Source organism: Pomacea canaliculata, linkage group LG9, assembly GCF_003073045.1.
Source record: "Pomacea canaliculata isolate SZHN2017 linkage group LG9, ASM307304v1, whole genome shotgun sequence".
Classification (NCBI taxonomy): Eukaryota; Metazoa; Mollusca; class Gastropoda; order Architaenioglossa; family Ampullariidae; genus Pomacea; species Pomacea canaliculata.
In genome coordinates, this window is record NC_037598.1 from 20,107,171 (window position 1) to 20,127,455 (window position 20,285).

Genomic DNA, 20,285 nt, shown 5'->3' on the forward strand with positions numbered 1-20,285 from the left:
ACAAGTCGAATATTATTTCAAAGCAAATATTCTTGGCCTGCTTCTTGCATTCTGTCAACACAAAAAATAACTTATTACACAATTTCAAATGACAAGGCTCCGCTCAGCACAAGATTTTTTTTCTCCCGAACTCTTGATCGAATTATCATCCTTCTGTTCTCTACACTTACAACGTTACGAATAACATCTTGCGTGGAAAGTAGTACGTGACGTACCCGACGTAAACTACTTATTTACATGTGATTAAGGTTCTGATGCTGTGTGGCCTTCACCATCCATTTTCTCTCGTGACTGAATTATTTTGCCATTTTATTTGTGCTTGGCTATTTTGGAAAGTGTTGTCTGAATGAACTCTTATATCTGAAAAACCATATAATGATACTTTAGTAGACTTTTAAACATGAGAGCAGCAATACAAAAATCCTGAATGCCCGGAAACGGCTGAGACACACCTCAGTGACTAGACTTATGTGATTTTAAAGTCTCTTCATTCAATAGTCAAATGTGTGCCCAGGAACTAAAATATTTCGATTACTCTACTTTCTGTATTTAGAATGATTCCTCAAGAAACTATTTTATTTTATTTTATTTATTTTATTTTATTTTATTTTATTTTATTTTATTTTATTTTATTTATTATTTTATTTTATTTTATTTTATTTTATTTTATTTTATTTTATTTTGGAGTCTCTTTACACACACAGCTATCCCCAAGATCCATGTCTTTCTACAGTTCCCGTTTTATTTGCTTGTTAACTCTATGTCGCAAACAGTTGATACACAAAGATAAATTAACTAAAACCATATTAAGTCTAAAATAAACTAAATAACACCATACTGAACGAAGCTGTAATTTTGGAGTAATGAGCAGCTTAGGATCAAGTATTTGCATCACGTGATCTCAGCATTTGTTTTTCATCAGATGGATGTTCCACTGCATTTTGCAGACATGAACAGCAACAGTCAACCATTCGTTCTTTTTTTTTCTCTGGCAAAGTTTGTTTTTTATTGTGTTCTAAAGGCTAAAAATAGACTCGTTAATAAATGCGCTGAGTAGAAGGATGTACGAGCTTAGATATCGCGTGACTTTTGTGAGCCTGTCAGATGAATTGCAACAAATGTTCCATGAGTAGCTGCACATGTAACCGAATTTTTTCCCCTAGAGGAATCCGGGCAAAGACACAATCCCTGGAACACTTGCTTTGAACGCAGTAGAGACAAATTATTTTTGTGATGGCTATTAACGAAATAAAATACAGATATCTACAAAATACTATCACATTTGGAAGGACAGGAAATATGGAAATACAGCGAAAAATGTTTTGAGTCAATCCCCTTCCATTTTGTATTAATATTAATGTTGATCTTTCACGTCAGCAAATCTTTGTTCTGAGAGAAGAATGGATGTAGATGGTGATAGGATTTCGCTGATTCATCACGTTCCGAGCTCTCTTATCATCCCCGAAATCCTATTGCGCTTTTCTTCTCCAGCTTTGTCTTTCAAAGTAATCTACCCCTGAACCCGATGATCTCGGCCCCTATCCCCACCCGACAGCTGTTTACAGTCCACAAACACTGCGCATCCTCACCTCATGATGGCAAGTTTGTGCAATCTCTCGCCAGTAAACGACCTTTGCGTCGTTTTTACGATTGCTTGATTGGCAGTAATACAGCACCACAGCCTGGAAACAACCACATCCTCCAGCTCCCAGAATGCTCTAGTGGTAAATAAAGCCGCGCTGGTGCCTCCACCTGGCGGCGTGAAGGACAGGCACGTTCGCCCCACGAGCTCGCCCTTCATCACGCCCTTCACGATCGCGCGTGCGCACTAGCGTCCGGAACCTCCCTCCGCTTCTCTCCCTTTCTCCCAACAACCTCCTCCATCATTTCCTCGTCCACAACAGCTTCCTGTGACGGTTTCCTGTCACCTGCCGGGCTGCAGGGGAGTGAATCAGAACTCACCGGTTAAGTCCCCTTCAGCAGAAAGAGCGTGTCGTATTCCTGAGGTCGTAGAGCTGCTACGGAAATTGTGGTCAAATAATTGAGAGAACTAAGCTCACTGTGTGGGGGATGGTCAGAAATCACTGAAGTTAATACGAAGATCGAACAACCCCTCTAGCTATCTCTCTCTCACAGTTCCAGGGAAATACTTTTACGCACGAAACAGAAAACCACGTCCACGTGACATGTATGTATGTTTTGCTCCGGACGAAGAACCGTACATTACTTTTGCTTAAATTACTTGAAACAGGATGCGGATGCTTTTACTCTCAGTGCACTGGAAGCACCGATGGTGAGTTGTTTCCAAGGGAAACCACGTAAGAGGAAAGGGACAGGTATACGAGGACAAGATGACCTCCGTAAGTGTATTTTCGCATGTAAGACCTGTGTTTATTTTGCGACAAATTTCTAGCGTTTACAAACCCCTCCCACTGACTACAATTAACATGTAGTAAAGAAACAATAACGCACAATAAACTCGTTCAGCAAGAACAATTTGTTTACTTCTTGGGTAGACAGATTTATTATTATTATTTCCTTCTTGAGCCAAGGTGAAGAAATACATGTACAGGTGTATAGTACGTAGCTCATACTCAATTGTGTCCAAAGCATGTGATTTGCTATCCACATCCAAATAATTGTTATTAGTATATTTTGAATTTATGAAACTTAAACTGTAATGACTACAAATTATTATGCTATGTAAGCATACACTGTGAAAGACATAATTTGTTCTGTGTAATGACCTTTTTTTATCAGGATGGTCATTGGAAGCAATTCTCTGTAACAATTCGGTGGCTTTAGAGCGAAAGATGAAGGAAGTAAAAACGCCTATATCTTCCAAACAATTCAAAGTAAAGGTAAAAATTCATTTTCAGACAAAGTAAAAGAGCTCATTTTGTCATTCAGTCTATCAATTTGTAACTATATTCCTCTCTCTTTTTCTCTCTCTCTTTCTCTCTCTCTCTCTGTCACATTTTCTTACAATTTTAGCGTATTCTCTCTTGCTTTACTGTTCTTCCAACGTGTTTACCAGTTGACATTACGTTTACCAGTACTTCCCTCCCCTGACAGGGCTGGAGTTAGCAAAGGTTATAACCTATCCTGAAGATGCACCAGAGTTATCCAGACCACGCCCCTAGCATCGCCATTGTGACGAAATAGACGATTGACGTCATTGCCAAAGTTGACTACGTCAGACAGTCGAGAAATCTCTTTCAAACATGAGCGGCGAGGCAGACGACACTAGTCGAACCGAATATTTAGAGGCACAATCAGAACCCAAACTCAGCATGTACTCAGAAAGTGAGAACTTGTACCAGGAGATGCCCACCTCTTCAGGGTTGGACAGCGGCCGTGAGGATGAGAAGTTCATCAAGAGGAACTCACCTGGTAACTTGAGAGCAAGACTTGGAAGCATGCTGCCCATTGGATTTCCCTTCCTTCCTCCCATCACCTTCAGAGGGAAGCCGAGGATGGAATTGATCCTTTTGACAACAGCAAGCTGCTGAAGATCCGCTTGTCGAAAACAAAGAAACAAATCATCGACGGGTATATGTAAGTGTTGTTTTCATCTACTCACCTACTAATGATGCTAAACATGTCTTCCTTTGAATTTACTACTGATACATGACTTTGTAGAAATGTGTAGTGTACTCTGATTCTTGAGAACTAACTGTTGTTTTCTACTTGTGGACCAGTTATTTACTCTGGGTATAAAAATATATTATTTTCTTTACAAAATATTTATCTTCTTGATGCGTCCACTCGACATTCTTCTTCTTTCACTCTTGAACTCTTGCAGTGATTTTCTCTGGTTTCTTATCCATCATCCTCACATTTCATGTGATTTTGCTCAGATTTGCATTAATATTCTATCCCATTTCAAATCTGCATGTGCAAACAACAATCGATCTCGCAAACACATGAACTGCCACCCCGGGTAGCGGGATAATTGTAGTTGCCTCCCAATTGGTTTATTATTTGCAGCGCGTGCGCTCGTGCGTGTGTTTTTTCATATTTGAATCAAGGTTTTACGATAGTAATCATAGAGACAATAGGTTTGTTTATATATTTTTCTTTAATCTGAAGATTTCATCATTATAACGGCTAGTCAGCATTGTGATCTAAATATGGAGGCGTGACTAGAAGGAGATATCACAAAACGTCGCCAGAGAAACAATTTTCTTCGCGTACTTTACACGTGTTTGACATCAGAAACGGTAACAAGAAATAAATCACATGTTTGACATATGTCAACCCACGAACAGGACAGGTTAGCCCTGCCAATGCGATCTGAACGTCTTATTAATGACAGCTCTGGCGAAGAAAGAAGATAAGAAGAAAATTGTCCTTTTATTCAAACAAAACAAGGTTATCGAATTTTTTCAATTTCTTTGCGAGTGCTGCGCCATCTCAATTAATTTTCCGTTCTCTTAATCTCCATCACTCTCACTTAGAAGAATAAAATCTGGACGCCAGTAATCCTGTGGAGACCTTTCAAATGGAAAATAACATCAGATAAGGCCTTTATTTGGGGAAAGTGTGAAAACGTCAACCCTCTGACCTGCCCTCAAGTCATATTGTGTTGACAAATATATTGACAGTGTATTGACAAACAAGCTTGACATTCGCTCAGCAAAATTTCAATCTCCAAAAACACTTTGACTATTGTCGTTTTCTTATGACTTAACTGATCCTTACTACAGTCTTCATAAATGAATAAACACAGAAATATTCGCTAACATTGAATGAACAAAGTAGTTTGTCTACATTCATAGCAGGCCCTTTCCTCTATATGACAAAATTTCCTTCCAGAGAGAAGAACGCCTTTAAGGCTATGGAGAAAGCACGTGAGTACAACATGAGACGACCTCCTCCTGACCAGGGCCTCCTTTGCCCGAAATCTGCAAAAAAGCAAGAAGCACGAAATTGCGGTAAGTTATTAACGAAAAGTTTCCTAGTGTATGTACAGTTTCTGGGTGAAACACTCTGCTTTTCGAAAAAAAACAAACCCTGAGTAGTCTTATTCTGAAGACAACATAGACCTGCTTTACGATTTGCATGCCTTGATGAGTCGGTTTGGAGAAGAGGTTTCTCGTCTAGACGTTACGTCAGCGTTGTACGTTTTAGTAGATTTTGTTCTTGCTTCTCTTTTTCTCGTCAAAATGTTAATGTCATTACTGCTTTTAAACGTTATTCACATTATTCCATATTTTTATTATTGCGGCATTACCATTATTTTCATCGTCGCCGCTGCCGTCATTGCCATCTCATATGTGTGAGTTCTTGCGTGTCAATCGTGAATTTCCGAACAATCATGAAAACAATCAGCCACAGTCCAAACATCCTTACGAAGCATAACATTCTTTGACTTGTTTCGAAGGTAGGTCATCAACATGGTGAGATTTACAATAACCTTTTTCGTTTGACACCCGACCAACCCAGAAACATTTGTTTCGAGTCATCGAATTTTCTACAGCATCCATTTTTCTCACCTCATCATCTTCCTTTAAAAATTCAAAACTCAAGCAGTTACGGCAATTCATGGAGCAGGTCAGCAAGAATCCGTAACTCAGATGCAACGTCTGAGACTCCGGAAATTACATTTAGAAAGACGAGACCGATGACGCGCAGAAAATGCCCCTAAAGTGCTTGCCGTCCTCCCCCTGACGTCCCACTTAGCTCTTTAAAATGTTTCTCTTTTCTTCCAGACGCGTGTCTCTCTCCGCCTAACCCATAGATCTGTCTTCAAGTTTTTGTCCAACTTTTCTCGTTATATCTTACTTTCTTTCTTTCTCTCCTTACGTCATTTCTGCCTTTCTTTCCTCTCCCCCTTCTTTGAATTTATTCGTTCTTTCATACATTTACTTATTTATTTACCTTTTTCTTTTCTTGTCTACCTTTTCTGCCTATGTTTGTCCATGACTTGTATCTTATCACTTCTTTTATTTTTCTCATTTTTTTGGTTTAGTTTTTTTAAAATCTTTTAATTTTTCAAACGTCCTAAAAATTTCTCTTTCTCCTTCCTTTTTCCTTGTTTATACATACATTTGTTTTAAAGAATATTCATGTATTTAAGTGCATGTTTGTCTACGAATTTGATGTCGTACACGAGTGCAATGCCTTTGTTTTTTTTCTTTGCTTTCTTCTCATTTAAAACATTTCTACTGAACTTTTACGGAACTTTACGTGCTTTACGTGGTATTTATGTGACTTGACGCCGTATTTACGTGAATTTCCGTGGTATCAACACAGCTCAACTACATCTACTTGAGGAAGCAAGTCGAGAGCAGACCATTTGCCCCTCTTCAACCAGATTGGATCGAGAACATCCTTCAGCTTATTCCGCGACGTTTGCGGGAGAATCCCAAGCTGAAAACCTTCCGGAAGCTAATGATTGAGGAGATTGAAAACGAATTTTATAAGGGAATGAAGCTGGCCAGTGGTAGGTACATATCCACATGTAGAAGTCTCTTGTCTTAAATTTTTTCGTGCCGATCTAAGTTTCCTTCGCTCGACATTCAGCCATTTCTTGCACAGCAGAAAAAAGCCACGAGACAATGTTCAAGAACGCCAGAAGGACGCAGTTTAAGACTTTCAATGACATTTTGTATGCAGAAAAATTATTGATTACTAATAATTGATTGTCGACAAATGAAAATTAAGATTGAAGTCATGAAAGCTTAGTTATTCATGGGAGAAACACAATTCACTATCCCATTCATTTACTTACTCAGCTAGTCGCCTGTACACGTGCTCAATCGCCAATTAACAGGTTTTAAACATCTTCCTTCTTACATTAATCAATTCCATGACAGAACTGTTGTGGCTGGATCTAACCTCAATTCTTTCTTTGTCGTTTTTTTCTTTTTCACTACCACCACCCTCACTTCCACCGTGCCTCAAAAATCACACCCATCCCATGACAGTGCAGCAAGTGTTAATCAAGAGTGACCCCGACAACAGGTGGCTGGTAGACGAACCATCAGGTCCCCCGCCAGCAGAACCTTTGTGAGTAATCATTTTATAATATATATATATGAAGGGGGGGGGCTCTGAATGAGGCATGGAGGATGCAAGACTTGTTTCTTCAATGTCACGGCCTCTAGACAACGAATTTGGCTTCAGAGAGCCACTGCGAGGTCTGAATCGGAAATGGCATTTCTGTATCTGTAAAATTCTATCTCTATATCTATATAATTATTTATGTCTATTTTATATTTACATATATATATATGTCCTTTTTTTTACAAGAACAGCTTTTTTCTGAAACTAAGCCAAATTTTTTAGTGCTAATTGTTATTGTAGCTTCTGACAGGTCATCGTCCAATCACACATCAAAAGCTTTTTCAAGGATGAGAACATTTACACAAACTGTCCATTTAGCGCACTGCGTAGGTTGTACCCAGCTTGGTGCGTGTTTGCTGGGTAGTGGGCATGCTCATAAACCTGTAAAGCTGGACGCATTTCTGTTCGTAAGTCAGTCTGTTATCTCCTTGTTAACTCGAACTCTTCTGCCTGCAGGCAGGGAAGGGTTATTATGGGCATCACGTGACAGTTTTAAAATTCCCCAATTTGATGCTCCCAAGCTATCAACACTAACTCGTGTTCCATTTCTGAAGACATGAGAGGAACAAGCGAGGGTAGAAAGATGAAATTTTCTGACTTCGTTCTTGTCGAAGCCTTTGTTGTGTTCTCTCGTCCCGGTTACTGTTTCCATCTTCAGGCAGTAATTCAAAATGCATAGAACCCTTGTAAAGTATTTACTCCGTATCGCGGGCTCCACGGGCATGACGTCACCTTGCATGTCTGGTAACACTATTTATGACGTCATCAGGGCTCATGACTTTTCTGGCGATTGGCACGAGAGCTTCGTGGAAAATCGCGCCTTCATCGAAGCCAATCTTCACCAGCTTGATCCTGCGCCAAGGAAGCTTCTCGACTTCTGCTACAGATGCTTTGGCAACGTACTCCTCCTGGACATGACCAAATACAGGTATGTTCACCTGTGCAAAGGTGTAACCTCACCAGGTTAGCCTGCCTCTGAAGTCATTGAAATGCGTTCATATACATTGTCGGACAATTCTGTACAGTGGGAGGCTGTTGGATGAATATCAAATGGATCTGATGTCTTGCTTTTTTCAGTTTAGTTCAGCGTACATTCTTATCTTCGATATTCCCGTTTAGTGTGAACTTTGAACCCTAAAGATATATTTTTTCTTATTTTTCCGTCTCTTTTTCTTTCCTTAATTCGTCCTTTCTTTCCATCCTCTTTTCTTGCCTCTAACGTTCTTCTTTATTCCTCTTTGTTTTTTTCTGTCTTTTCCTTGTTTTTCATTGTTTGAGGTTAAGAAAAATGTACATGTTTCTATCCGAGTTTCGCTGACTTTCTCCTAAATTTGCCTTTCGTATATTTATGATCACTCCATTCTAACCTTCTTTGTTAACTAGTTCATCAAGTTATTTCTCCGTGTATTTGTTTCAGTGCTGAAGGTACCAGCGAATTTGAAGGATTGAAAGGGAGCATCATCATCGAAATTTCCAGAATGGAGAATGTATTAATGAGGGAGTGAGCGATTCCTTATTTTTCCCCTTTCCTTTTTGGGTGTCTTGTAACTTTTTCTCATAAACGAAATAAAAATGAGACTTTTGCTACGGGCATTACCGCTGAGACAAGTCCCTTTCCACGAACTCAGTTTCTTCCGACGATTTCTAGCTGAAGTCATTGCCACCTTGAAAACCTCGAAACATCTTCATGACATGTAAAGTTCGTAAAAACCGTGAGAAAGCACGTCAGAGCCGCTGTGTTTCATTCTTTGTGAAGCGAGATTTGTGACGAAGAAGTCAGTCACGTGACTTACACGGCAGTAGAAACACAAATCAAATTTGCACTACTTTTTTGAAAGAAATAGTTTTAAATAGCATAGTCTTTCATTTTTCTTTTAATTAATACATTAATTAATTGCTGCTGCAGATGGTTTCCTGTTGCTGCGTTAATTGTCCACGACCGGAAGGAAGCTGTGCCTTTTGAGAAGAGAGCAGGGTTCTTTAACTGCATAGATATACTAGTCAGTCTCCAGGTAAGTAACTCATGACTGCAGGTACGTGCCAGTGCAAAGTAAAAGCCAGACACACCGTCAAACAAACACACACACACTGTCATAGTCTGTCACTCTGATGTTTGTATATGTGTGTGTGTGTTCTACTGTTCTTTCTGTTGTCTGCTGTCTATCCCTCCTGCCTCCTCTTACGTTTTATCTTTACCTGCATTACTAATAATGGACTAAGTAATATATAAATGTAAACTGTCTGGAAATGCTAAACAAACAGACCTGGCAACACATGTTGCAGCTGAAGGACCTGATCTTACGGTCACTAAAGCATTTTCAGGCAGTTTTCGTACATGGAAATTCCATGGACCTACCGGAAATCAGGCTGGAGCTAGCGGTGGACGAAACACGATTATTTTCTACCCATCCAAAGCAGATTTCGGCGAATTCTTGGACTTTGTCGTCCACAGCCTCTGCAAGGCAATGCAAAAGGTTCGTGACCTGACGACATTCTTTTAGCAGTCGTTCACACTGGTTTGTGCGTCAGAAAGATGATGATGATGATAATCAAAATAGCAGGCGTTTGGAATAATCATCGTTACAGGTACACAAAGGAATGTGTATTGATTGCTGATTCTTCTTGACCAGGTTCAGGTAGGAAAGGATCATTAGAAACATTAGAAACATGCCAGGTATTGACAGCCTTGGATCTACAAGGTTGGAGTGGGGACATCTGATACGTCAACTTGTTGGATTGTAAACAATGCCCCCAACTCGTACTGTCTAAACTTGATTTTGATCAGGTTCCAAAATCTTGTTACTGGCTGGAGGACATAGAAACCGAGGACTTTGTGGATGCCAGTCTAGGACATCACGTGCGAAAAGCCGTAGAGGACGAACTGTCGAAGCTCAGACGAAGTACTTCGAGGGTCCAACGTTGAAGCTGCTAGAGTTCAGTAAGGCTCGGTGATGATGTCTGAAACTGCAATGAGTATGATGTGTTAGTCATGTGATCATAATTACTTGGCAGGCATCGGGAGTTCTGAAAGAAAAGCACACATACAACATGCAAGCAATCATATGTACAATCATACACCCATATATACAAGTTCTCCTTCTATATCTCTTTCTATCTCTCTCACCAACACACACACACACAAATATGTACACATATAGGCACTTAGACATACGCGAACACAATTCACGTGTCCATACACAGGTACAGTCAAACATCAAAACAAACAAACAAACAAACAAACATGTATAATTATAAGCATACATACAAAGACGTCAGTTCTTAATTTACACGTAGAGCGTTTGTGTTTATATATTACAGGAGCTACATAAATATATATTGTATATATAGGAAGATATCTAATCAGGTCTCTCTGGTACTAGCTTATACCCCAAAAAAATTCATGTAAAAAAAATTTCTGTGAGTACATCGTAGGTTTACATGCCCTACAATATCGGCCGACTTTGAAAAAGGATTTTTTCTCGAGTTATATTTCTTGCTTTCTGACCTAACAAGAAATATAAGATGTAAAAATTTTATAATTACAAGAAAGGTCAACACATTATCCAGAGTAAATTCAAAACGAAATGCTCGTAAATAAATACAAAAGTTTAAATATCTACAATTGGTTTTAAGTTTTCATTTTTTTAGATCTCTAGTTTGCATTTATGGCTCTCAACCGAGAAAAGCTAGAATGTTTAAGCAGATTAAACTCTAAATTAAAAAAAAAATCATAAACAAATCACTGGTTTCGTCTTGCTAGAAACTAAAGAAAATTTCCTTTTATTTTGTGACAGTTAAAGATTACGGGTATGTCATCGATGGCAGTGGCGTTACCAAAGTGGAGGAATTCCTTTCCGCAGATCGCACTTTCTACGAACTTGCACAGGTAGCGTGAAAAAAACTGTCATATATAAATGTCGCATAAAAATAAACTCAAATGCGATTTTTTACTTTTTTTTTTTTCATTACAAACAAGTTTGTTCGTTATTGTGAAGATCGTTTTCTGTTGGAAACTGATAAACAAATGATATAACATTTGTCTTGAAACTAATGAAAGATAAACATTATTATAATTTGTATTTCTGTTTTTGGCGTTATAATTATAGATTGTTAGAAATCACTCACCATTATCAAATATTTTCTAATAGACAAAAAGGACCTCAGATATTCAGCAAACCTTTTGCACTGGATTTTGACAGCTTAGTACCAGCATCTTTACTATACAGACTTACCTAAGGTCACGTGGAGTCATTTTCCTCTCTTCCTTGCAGGAAATTTCCTACTTTACTGATATTATTCCGGAGATTGCAAACATCGAATCCATATACTATTTCCCTCTTTTTCGGCTCGATGTCGAAAACCTGAAGTCGAATCTTGTAGATTCAACTAGAGGCTTCATCAAGGCAATTCTCGACTACGTTGTCGAAGACCACCGTGAAGAGAATCGCAGGTAAGCCAGATTAACCTTTAATATCTTGCTCAGAACTAAGTAATTCTAGAGTACATTATCTACCCAGCGACCCGACATCCACCCTTGCGGCTAATAGCACCATAGTGACGTGCGTAGGCAACAACCAATCGCGCAAAGATTTTATTTGAATAAAATGGTTCACTTGGAAACTAAAAATACCTTAAGATAACGCATGAAACCATTTTGTGTCAGACTACGGTACCGGTATGGTGTAAGTACATTGTTCCAGCATCTGCAAGGAATTCCAGAACATTGCAGACCGCGCTCTGAGGCCACCTCAGAACACTGAAGAATTAGTGGAGATGGTCGAATTCGTCACCAGTGCTCAGGGAATAGGGATGATTAAACTACAAGAGCGTATTCAGGTGTGTACACAGGTTACCGGTGATGGCAGGAGAGAGGGTGCTGTAGACAAAAATCATCATCAATCATCATCCATTATCCATCATCAATCATCATCCGTAGTTCTGTCACTTACGAGATGTTAATCATTCCAATTTTAGGAGACGCTGTTTCGCGTAAAGTATCTCTTTGATAACTACTTCTTCGAAGACAGCGACTTTCTCCTTCACAGGGATGTCTTCATGTGGCCGAAGGAGATCATTCCCATCTTTGATCGACATGAAAATGTAAGATGTCCATTTTACTTCCATTAATTGATAGAACTTGTGCTAGTTTATTCTCTGAGCCTGCGGTGATTTTGATTATATACATCGAAAATGTAGACAGATGTAGACTGTAGACAGAAAGGGTAAAGGGTGGGTAAGGTCCGTCTGTGTGACGTCACACCAAGAGGTCACTGACTCGCCCCGCAGCTCGTCCTCGAATCGCGGAAGAGAGCGGAGGCGGCTCTCTTGGAGAAGATAGATGCGACGAAGAAGGCGTTGGAGAAGATGAAAACTCGTGTTGAGGAGTTTAGCGATTACGGAGAGCTGGACATGATGGCGATGTACGTCTCCGACGTCGTCAAGGTTCAGCGTCGACTGCAAGAGCTCTCAGAAACCGCGGAGTGGATTCACAAGGTAAAATCAGACTTGTTGACTTAAGGTTCCCTCACACGAAGAGACTTCCTGCTGATTGATGAGTTTTTGTTTCTTTGTTTTTAATGATCGAGTGAAGCTCGATGAAAAATTTTGTTTTCCCGAATCTGGCTTTTACTTCTCGACTCCAAACATCACCATGCACAGAAAGAGGTCAACAACACAGGATTGTACGTTACGTTACGTTACGTTGTTACGACGTTAGCCAAATGGACAGCTCGGACATTACGCTACTTTGGCAAACGAACAAGTCGTCATGATTTTGCCTTTTTCTGTTCATGGTGATGATTTTGCATGCGTGTTTCTAGAGAACAAAAACAAAAAGGAATAAAAATTCACATGTTGGCAAATCATATCTTGAGCTTACTTTCTTTAAATAATTTTCAAATCACTTTTTGAAAAATTTGTTTCAGCTAGACTTTTAAAGCAGTATCCTAAGATCTTTTCTCCATTTGTCATTTGAATGCCGCTCTACCATTGAATCTACCTTTGTGTAATGCTTAAATTACTTTAGATTGACATGGATCATACCTGTTTATTTAATTAACACTAACCAGAAGCGGTGTCGGTGACAAAAGTCAAAATATTGTGTGTGAAATCTCAAATAATACCAAACTTTCTTTTGTAGCAAAGATGATGGCAAAAAATTTGAAGATTCTACATGTGATAACATCAGGCGGTAGAGTAAATCTATTAACAGAGACAAGCATTTGATCTTTTGTCGACATTATAAAGGCATTTTACTACCTGTAATTTTATTTCAGGAAGAAAAGCTTTTAAAGGTTCCATTCACCACTTTCAAACTTTTTGAAGAAGTCAACAACATTCTGGAGCCTTACGCCAAGACCTTCACTATCATCCTCAAGTGGAGAAAAGCACAAAAAAAGTTCGTTTTTTCTGAATATAGCGTGGGTTGCGTATGGCGGATGCCGATCGACGCATAATCACAAGAATCCTTGATTCTTTCAGTCTTGTAGAGCTTTGTAGAACCTTGTAGATAATGTAGAACGTGGGCAGAGTATGGGTAACAGAACATTTAAACCTCACTTACAACGTGTCCCCAAAAGTTTTTTCTTAGAAATTGTGAGAAAGAAATTAACTAAACCAGTCTGTTTCGTCGTCGCGAAGATTCTCTATTTCATCCTGCAACCAAGAAGTGTTTCTATATAATTATGTCAAAGAAATTTGGGAAGGTGTCTTGCTGAATGATGTGTACAATATCTTTTCTCTTATTGGAAGCAGCTAATACAATCACAACCCCAAATTCTGAATATTTCAATGTTTCAAATTCAGGTTATTTGTTTGGGTTTCAATTTATTATCACTAGTAAAATCATTAGCGTCACCGTAGTGATTAAGCGGAGGAGTTTCGTTGTAATAAAAGTTAACTCCAGTGACATGACATTGACCAAAACGACGATTAAAGCTCTCCTCAACTTCCTCAGCGACCAGTACAGTCAAGAGACGAATGAATGAATGATTAATGGTACAATGACAAAAATAAAGAAATAAAATTGAAATTAAAATTTTTCTAATTCACTAGTATCCTTCGAATAATAAAGAAATAAAATTGAAATTAAAATTTTGTAATTCACTAGTATCCTTCGAATAATAAAGAAATAAAATTGAAATTAAAATTTTCTAATTCACTAGTATCCTTCGAATAATAAAGAAATAAAATTGAAATCAAAATTTTGTAATTCACTAGTATCCTTCGAATAATAACGAAATAAAATTGAAATTAAAATTTTGTAATTCACTAGTATCCTTCGAATAATAACGAAATAAAATTGAAATTAAAATTTTGTAATTCACTAGTATCCTTCGAATGATAACGAAATAAAATTGAAATTAAAATTTTGTAATTCACTAGTATCCTTCGAATTATTACAAGCGGTTTCAGACCGCTGTGGATTGTTGTGGCAGATGGATGGACGGATACTTCCTGGAACTGGAAGCCGAAAAAATCGAGAACGAAGTGGACGAATTCGCTCGAGAAATCTTCAAGCTACAGAAGATCTTTACCAGGGATTTCAAGAAGAAAGAACAAGAGCAGGATGAACGTCGAAGAGATAGAGCGAAGGCGAGGCAGAAAGCCTTGGTGATGGCTGAGGGACAGCCTATTCCGGAGGAAGAAGAAGAGGAGGACGTCAAGCCTCCTGAAGCCCTCCACTTGTGCAATCAAAACATTAGTGACATTAAGAAGTTTAAGGTAAGGGAAAACACTTCTCTTCGGCCTTTCAGTCTTTAGGAGAAAAAAAACTTCTAAAATTTTGGCTATTTAGCTTATCAAACGTGGGCAGAGCATTGCATACATATCTACATACAGTTTCAACTATTTATTTCGACAAGTATTTTCTGGCCATACATACCTACAGACATACAGACACACGGATATATATATATAGACAGACATACAAACATACATACAGACAGTTCCAACTAATTATCTCGCCAAGTGTTCTCTGGCCATTCCTGCCTCTCGCCACACTTCGGGAATTATTTCGAATAGAAATGGTTGTAAAAATAGTGGCGGTACTAGAAAAAATAGTAGCAGTAATATAAATAGTGAAAGTAGCAGTACAACGTAGTAGGATTAATAAGAGTACAAGAAGAAGTTGTAGAAATAGTAAAATTAGTTTAAGAAGAAGCAGCAGTGGTTGGATTCGAACTCTGCCAGTAAAGGTTGATGTTTGCTGATGCGGACTCCTCGTGGAGTCTGGTGGAGCGATGCTTGCCTGTCTCCTTGCTCAAGCATCTGCTTGATTAGTTTCCATTTCCAGGTGTGATTTTTTTCCCACCCCAGCAGGACCGTGCATAATTCACCGCCAACGGTCTCTCTTCGAGTCTCATGCTTGATCTTTCGATGCAGACATTCAAAAACAACGATTCTAACACAGACTTACCTTTTTCAGGCCCCGTCATGTCAGACACAGGACCGTCTTCGCATCTTTGCAGTGCTGTGGTGTTGTCTCAGCTCCGGTCTTATTCTTATGACATTCACACAGTCTTTACTAACACCACAAGTAAACAAACTTATACAAAAAGACAAACCCTGTGTCAAATCTATTACTGATTTGTTTATACAGGAGAGTGTACCTCTCATTAGCATCATGTGCAACCCTGGGTTGCGGGGTCGTCACTGGCAAGAGATGTCAGCTTTAGCTGGAATGGACATCACTCCCGATGCTGGTTCAACCTTGCGGAAGGTCATAAAATTGAGATTGGATAACTTTTTGGATCAGTTCGAAGTCATTTCAGGAGCAGCGTCAAAGGTACCATGTCATAACAAAACAAAACGATGGACTACAACGCAGTCCAGACGCAAACAACTTTGTCCCTGTTTGTAATATGTTAATGGTCTGTCATCACCCGACTAGCTAAAAGATTCATCAATTACTTAAATTAAAAGGCTCTCGCTTGAAATACTCTGCTCCTTTTTCTTTAAATTGCGCTTTTGTTTAAGCTTTCAAGTCAGGTCTCAAAAGATTTCTCTTTAAGAATTATCTTTCGTAATAAAGCCAAGTCTTCTCATTTCTCAGTTCTTCATTTACATCTGTGTTATTGTTTATGTTTGCCATGTAATGTCATCAGTTTGCTGACAATTGTGTTTGTTGGTTGTGTGGTTGATTGTTGGTTCGTTTGTAGTCTTCCATGTGCAATGCATTGAACTCGTCCCCCTGAGAAGAATTATTATTGTTTGTTGTTTGTTGTTGCTTGTTGTTGTTTGTTTGTTGTTATTTGTTTGTTGTTGTTTGCTTGTTGTTGTTTGTTGATGTTTGTTGTTGATTGTTGTTGTTAATTTTACTTACATTTGTAAGTTTTTAGAGGGGAAAACCCCAATCTGCCAAATAGTCAAACAAAATTAGAGTATTATTCAGGGGTATATAGGGGACTGACGATTTCTCCTTCCCCTTTCTTACACTCAAACCTACTTTCTCGCCTCGTAAAAACTGTATGCCTCTAAAAATAACTTTTGTTGTCATAGAATCAAAGACAAATTGATGAAAATAATTTCTTTCAACGAATAACAGGAGTTCTCGTTGGAGAAAGCCATAAAGAAGATGAGACAGGAGTGGGACGGGATTTGCTTTGCTTTATCGCCATACAGGGAGAGCGGGATCTCCATCATTGGGAGCCTGGAGGAGGTTCAGGCTCTCCTGGACGACCAAATAGTCAAAACACAGACCATGCGCAACTCTCCCTTCTGCAAGCCTTTTGAACACGACATCTTGGTAAGCTTACAACTAGAAGTTATAGGATCGCTTCCATAGATGGACCGTGAACCTTCGAGTTTTACATTCAGCAGATAACCTTTCAGGATAGTATTTCATAAAAGTTTAAAGTTACTTTTATTGCATTATTAGATTTTGTATGTATCAAACTAAAAAATATATACAACAGTGGTGTAGGTATCGGGGTTGGAAGGCAAGGGGGCTGCCGACCCCTCAAAAATAAAGATACTGAGGAGGCAAGATTGGGAACGTCGTTCACTGTCAGCGTGAAGTTTGCATCGCAGTCGAGCATCTTCCTACACCACTGTACCCTCCTTCTATCAGTTAAAAAGCTGCTGCAAATTACCCTAGGGCAAATCATTTCAGCGTCTATGTAAATCGGTAATTATGAACGTGGGATAGACACCCGAGTAGATGCTACGTAGCTAGAGATTTCAAGGACCAGAGAAGCCTCCTCGCTATTTTTTTACCTTAATTTCTCAGGATTTTGCGCATGCGCGTTTGTTAAGACGAGTGTCCAAAAGAAATAGCATCAGGAAGCAGAATAACTGTTATAAGTGAAATTGTAAACGAGAACAGCAAAGCTGTTGTTCAATTTACAAAACACCACATCAAACTAAGCGAATAGTTTGAGCTGGAAAACACTCACAGAGAAAGTCTGAGCATGTGGGTTGGCAAAGCAATCCCAGGAAGATACACAGTATAAATGGAAGAGAACACTGTAACACTTGCATCCAAACCAAGACGTGGCTGGCCACCGGGGATCACGACCCCATTTAAAGACAATTATCGGAGAAGATTGTTCCCGCTGAGACTTCATTATAGGTAAGTGTGTTCAGTTAACTTGTAGAACTTCGTGATTTATGTTTATATCTACTTTTTGCTTAGTTTAGTATTGATTCTGGTATCTGTTTGCTCAAAGGAAAACTGTTTCAGTAAATGTATGTGATTTAAGAGTAGATTGTCCTCTTTTATTGTGATGTTAAAAAAATACAAGTTTAAGGACGAAAGATTTGTATTAAAAGTTTTTCTAGTAGGTAATTGAGAGTATTCCTTTAGTGCTATTAAGCTGAATTTTAAAAATTCACTTTAGTTGTATGACTTCACATATTCAAAATGAGCAACTTGTATCTAAGGATTTTAAACAATGAAATTACACTCGGATAGTTCTAACAGCTTGAGAAACGTTTTGTGTGCAGCTTGAAGGAGGACCTCGTGATATCAAGCATGGCATATGTCTCCAAGGCCCATAGTCAGATGGTGGACAACCATATCTGCATGCAAACTGAGCAGATAGTGGAGAAGTTTAAAAATGATGGGTTAGAAAGAGAAACGCCAATAGGCACCAAAATAATTTTGTGTTCAAGTTTTTTTCAACAAGATACATGTCACTTGATGCAATATACAGGGCCAAATGGTTACATTGCCCCAAGCTGTCGGCATGAAATGATGTATGACATTATATTGTGCATTTTCCATTTCATGCACACCCACACACACACACACACATTCTCTCACTCCTTACTTACAGAAAGCGAATCAAGATGACAAATATCAAATAATATCCACAGAGTAGCAAAGAATAAATGTGTGAGCATCAATTTAGCTTTGTCCAAGATAAAGATCACATTCTGAGTGTTCTTATATGCTTAAAAAAGGGTCAGACAACAAAAATAGAAATGACTTCAAGATAAATCATCTTCATGAGAAAATTCAAAATCCTTGGATGGAGTGATTCAGCAGTGATATTGGAAATAGACTTGACAACTGATTACTGGAGTTATGAAATAATGCTTTGTAGAGAAACTACTAACATTGTGATTGGAGTTGGAGATTGTGACTCGTGATGTTGAATTATAGCCATGTTGAGTGTACTTTGCTGTACACTATATTTTATGATCAGAGGGAATGTTTCATTGATGTTTTTAACAGTTTTCTTATATTCTTCTTTGACTTCTCTGCGAGTCATAGTTCTTCCATCTCCCGTTCTCTCTCACTGTGTGTGTGTGTGGGAGGGGGGGAATATATGTGTGTGTGTGAGAGAGAGAGAGCTCGGAAATAATCCCACATACAGACTTTAAATAAACATGTTTAAAGTTAGAGAGGATTGTGTGGATTTGGTTTGACAGAGACTCGCACAACAGATTCAAGAACCCACGAGCCGTGGACGACATCATCATTAACACATTTCAATTGTCACACTCATCACTCATTATTTCATATAAACCAGTATGGAAAGTGAACACTTATCTTCTCAGTTTTAAAATTTAGTTACTACAGCGGTTGGCAAGGCATCCGAAATGCTGGGACATCATCATCTACTTCCAATATGGCAGCAAGTCTGTTTGTTTGAGATTAGTGGTCCTCACAGATACTCGTCAGGACAAAGTTTCTTTTCTCGTTGTTAACTTTGCCACGGCTCACATAAAAATATGAATAAATTTTTCTTCCATACATAAAAATGTCTTTATCTTGACAGCCTGAAAGTTAACAGTCTTACAAAGTTATCAATCTTTGTCGAGTTTTAGGGAAGGAGTCATGCATCATTCCAAGATCAGTCTCCTGATAAATTTCTTCTCAAAATCTGCTCACACGGCTACTTGCAAAACGTAGCTGCATTTAACTGCTAAAAAGTCAAATGAAGTTACTTTTAAAACCCACTAAATGAAAAATAAATGGACATTTTACAAAAAAAGCAGTCTCCAAGTAGACGACAGAAAAAGCCGATGGCATATAATCTCTAATGTCCATCAGTCAACAATGAACTGTTCTTTGCTGAGGTTTAGAGGAGGTCCAAAGAAGCGCATTAAACGGAGAAAATGAAATAATTCTGTAATCTCTCAGAAGAGTGATTGCGAGCATTTTTGCCTGTCTGTACGTTCTTGTATGTGTGTACGTGTGTAGACAACGCCAGAAGCAAAAAGTAATCACACAAGAAAAGGAAATCGCTCTCAATTATGTTGCATGGAATCCAAGATGAAACCTAGCTTTTATATAGACTCTTTAATAGAACAGAGAAATCTGCGTTTAATAGAACTATTGGCTATGGGCTATAGCTTTGATGACTACAGCCACAGACAGCAATGACATAAAGAAAGAAACAGAACAAATAAACTTTTGAACTTTCAGCACTCTCTCTCTCCTAGTGGACAGTGTTTCTGAGGGTTTATCAGTCAATGGCCTATGAGAAACTAGCCTTCATTTGATAGCAGACGAGAGAAAATACATTTGTGATCCTAAACAGGAAGTCTGTTTTAACTACTTTATTATTAGATAATCGCGAAAAGTGCTTAATTGAAATGCGCTGATAAGAAACAATAGTGAACCTCATTTAGCCATACATTCATATTTTATACAAGTAGTTTAAGATATTTTATTATTATAATATATTAATTATGTTTATGAGTAGGTGTCACAATATTCACTACATTTCTTGCGGTAGAACTATCCACTTCTCCTTTTGCTGAAG

General features: G+C 38.5%; 2 protein-coding genes across 4 annotated transcripts in view; both read left to right on the plus strand.

Annotated features, from left to right (window-relative positions):
• Window positions 1–2,982: 2,982 nt before the first annotated feature.
• Window positions 2,983–10,955, plus strand: LOC112572605 (dynein heavy chain 12, axonemal-like). Of its 2 annotated transcripts, XM_025252355.1 has the most exons (10): window positions 2,983–3,558; window positions 4,819–4,937; window positions 6,259–6,448; window positions 6,933–7,014; window positions 7,841–7,999; window positions 8,489–8,572; window positions 8,978–9,083; window positions 9,355–9,545; window positions 9,857–10,009; window positions 10,866–10,955. In XM_025252355.1, the coding sequence occupies exons 3-9, from the start codon at window positions 6,397–6,399 to the stop codon at window positions 9,888–9,890; spliced, it is 708 nt and encodes a 235-aa protein (XP_025108140.1). In that variant the 5' UTR covers window positions 2,983–3,558; window positions 4,819–4,937; window positions 6,259–6,396; the 3' UTR covers window positions 9,891–10,009; window positions 10,866–10,955. The 2 variants fall into 2 exon arrangements, with proteins under 2 accessions (XP_025108140.1, XP_025108139.1); XM_025252354.1 differs by lacking the exons at window positions 2,983–3,558; window positions 4,819–4,937; window positions 6,259–6,448 and having other exon boundaries at window positions 6,665–7,014.
• A 452-nt stretch (window positions 10,956–11,407) lies between these two features.
• Window positions 11,408–20,285, plus strand: part of LOC112572604 (dynein heavy chain 7, axonemal-like) — a 41,355-nt gene continuing 32,477 nt past the window's right edge. For both annotated transcript variants that reach the window (XM_025252352.1, XM_025252353.1), the window contains exons 1-8: window positions 11,408–11,521; window positions 11,772–11,907; window positions 12,046–12,171; window positions 12,358–12,564; window positions 13,347–13,468; window positions 14,508–14,793; window positions 15,671–15,856; window positions 16,616–16,816. In XM_025252352.1, the coding sequence (XP_025108137.1) occupies window positions 11,845–11,907; window positions 12,046–12,171; window positions 12,358–12,564; window positions 13,347–13,468; window positions 14,508–14,793; window positions 15,671–15,856; window positions 16,616–16,816 (1,191 nt within the window). In that variant the 5' untranslated portion in view covers window positions 11,408–11,521; window positions 11,772–11,844. The remainder of the gene's footprint in view (window positions 11,522–11,771; window positions 11,908–12,045; window positions 12,172–12,357; window positions 12,565–13,346; window positions 13,469–14,507; window positions 14,794–15,670; window positions 15,857–16,615; window positions 16,817–20,285) is intronic.

What these genes read in the sequence shown, in the direction of transcription:
- LOC112572605 (XM_025252354.1), top strand. Translation starts at nt 6,815, where the DNA reads ATGACAGAACTGTTGTGGCTGGATCTAACCTCAATTCTTTCTTTGTCG. An exon ending in CCCCCGCCAGCAGAACCTTT is followed by an intron (nt 7,015 to 7,840) that starts GTGAGTAATCAT and finishes TGACGTCATCAG; the next exon opens with GGCTCATGACTTTTCTGGCG. An exon ending in ATATACTAGTCAGTCTCCAG is followed by an intron (nt 9,084 to 9,354) that starts GTAAGTAACTCA and finishes CACATGTTGCAG; the next exon opens with CTGAAGGACCTGATCTTACG.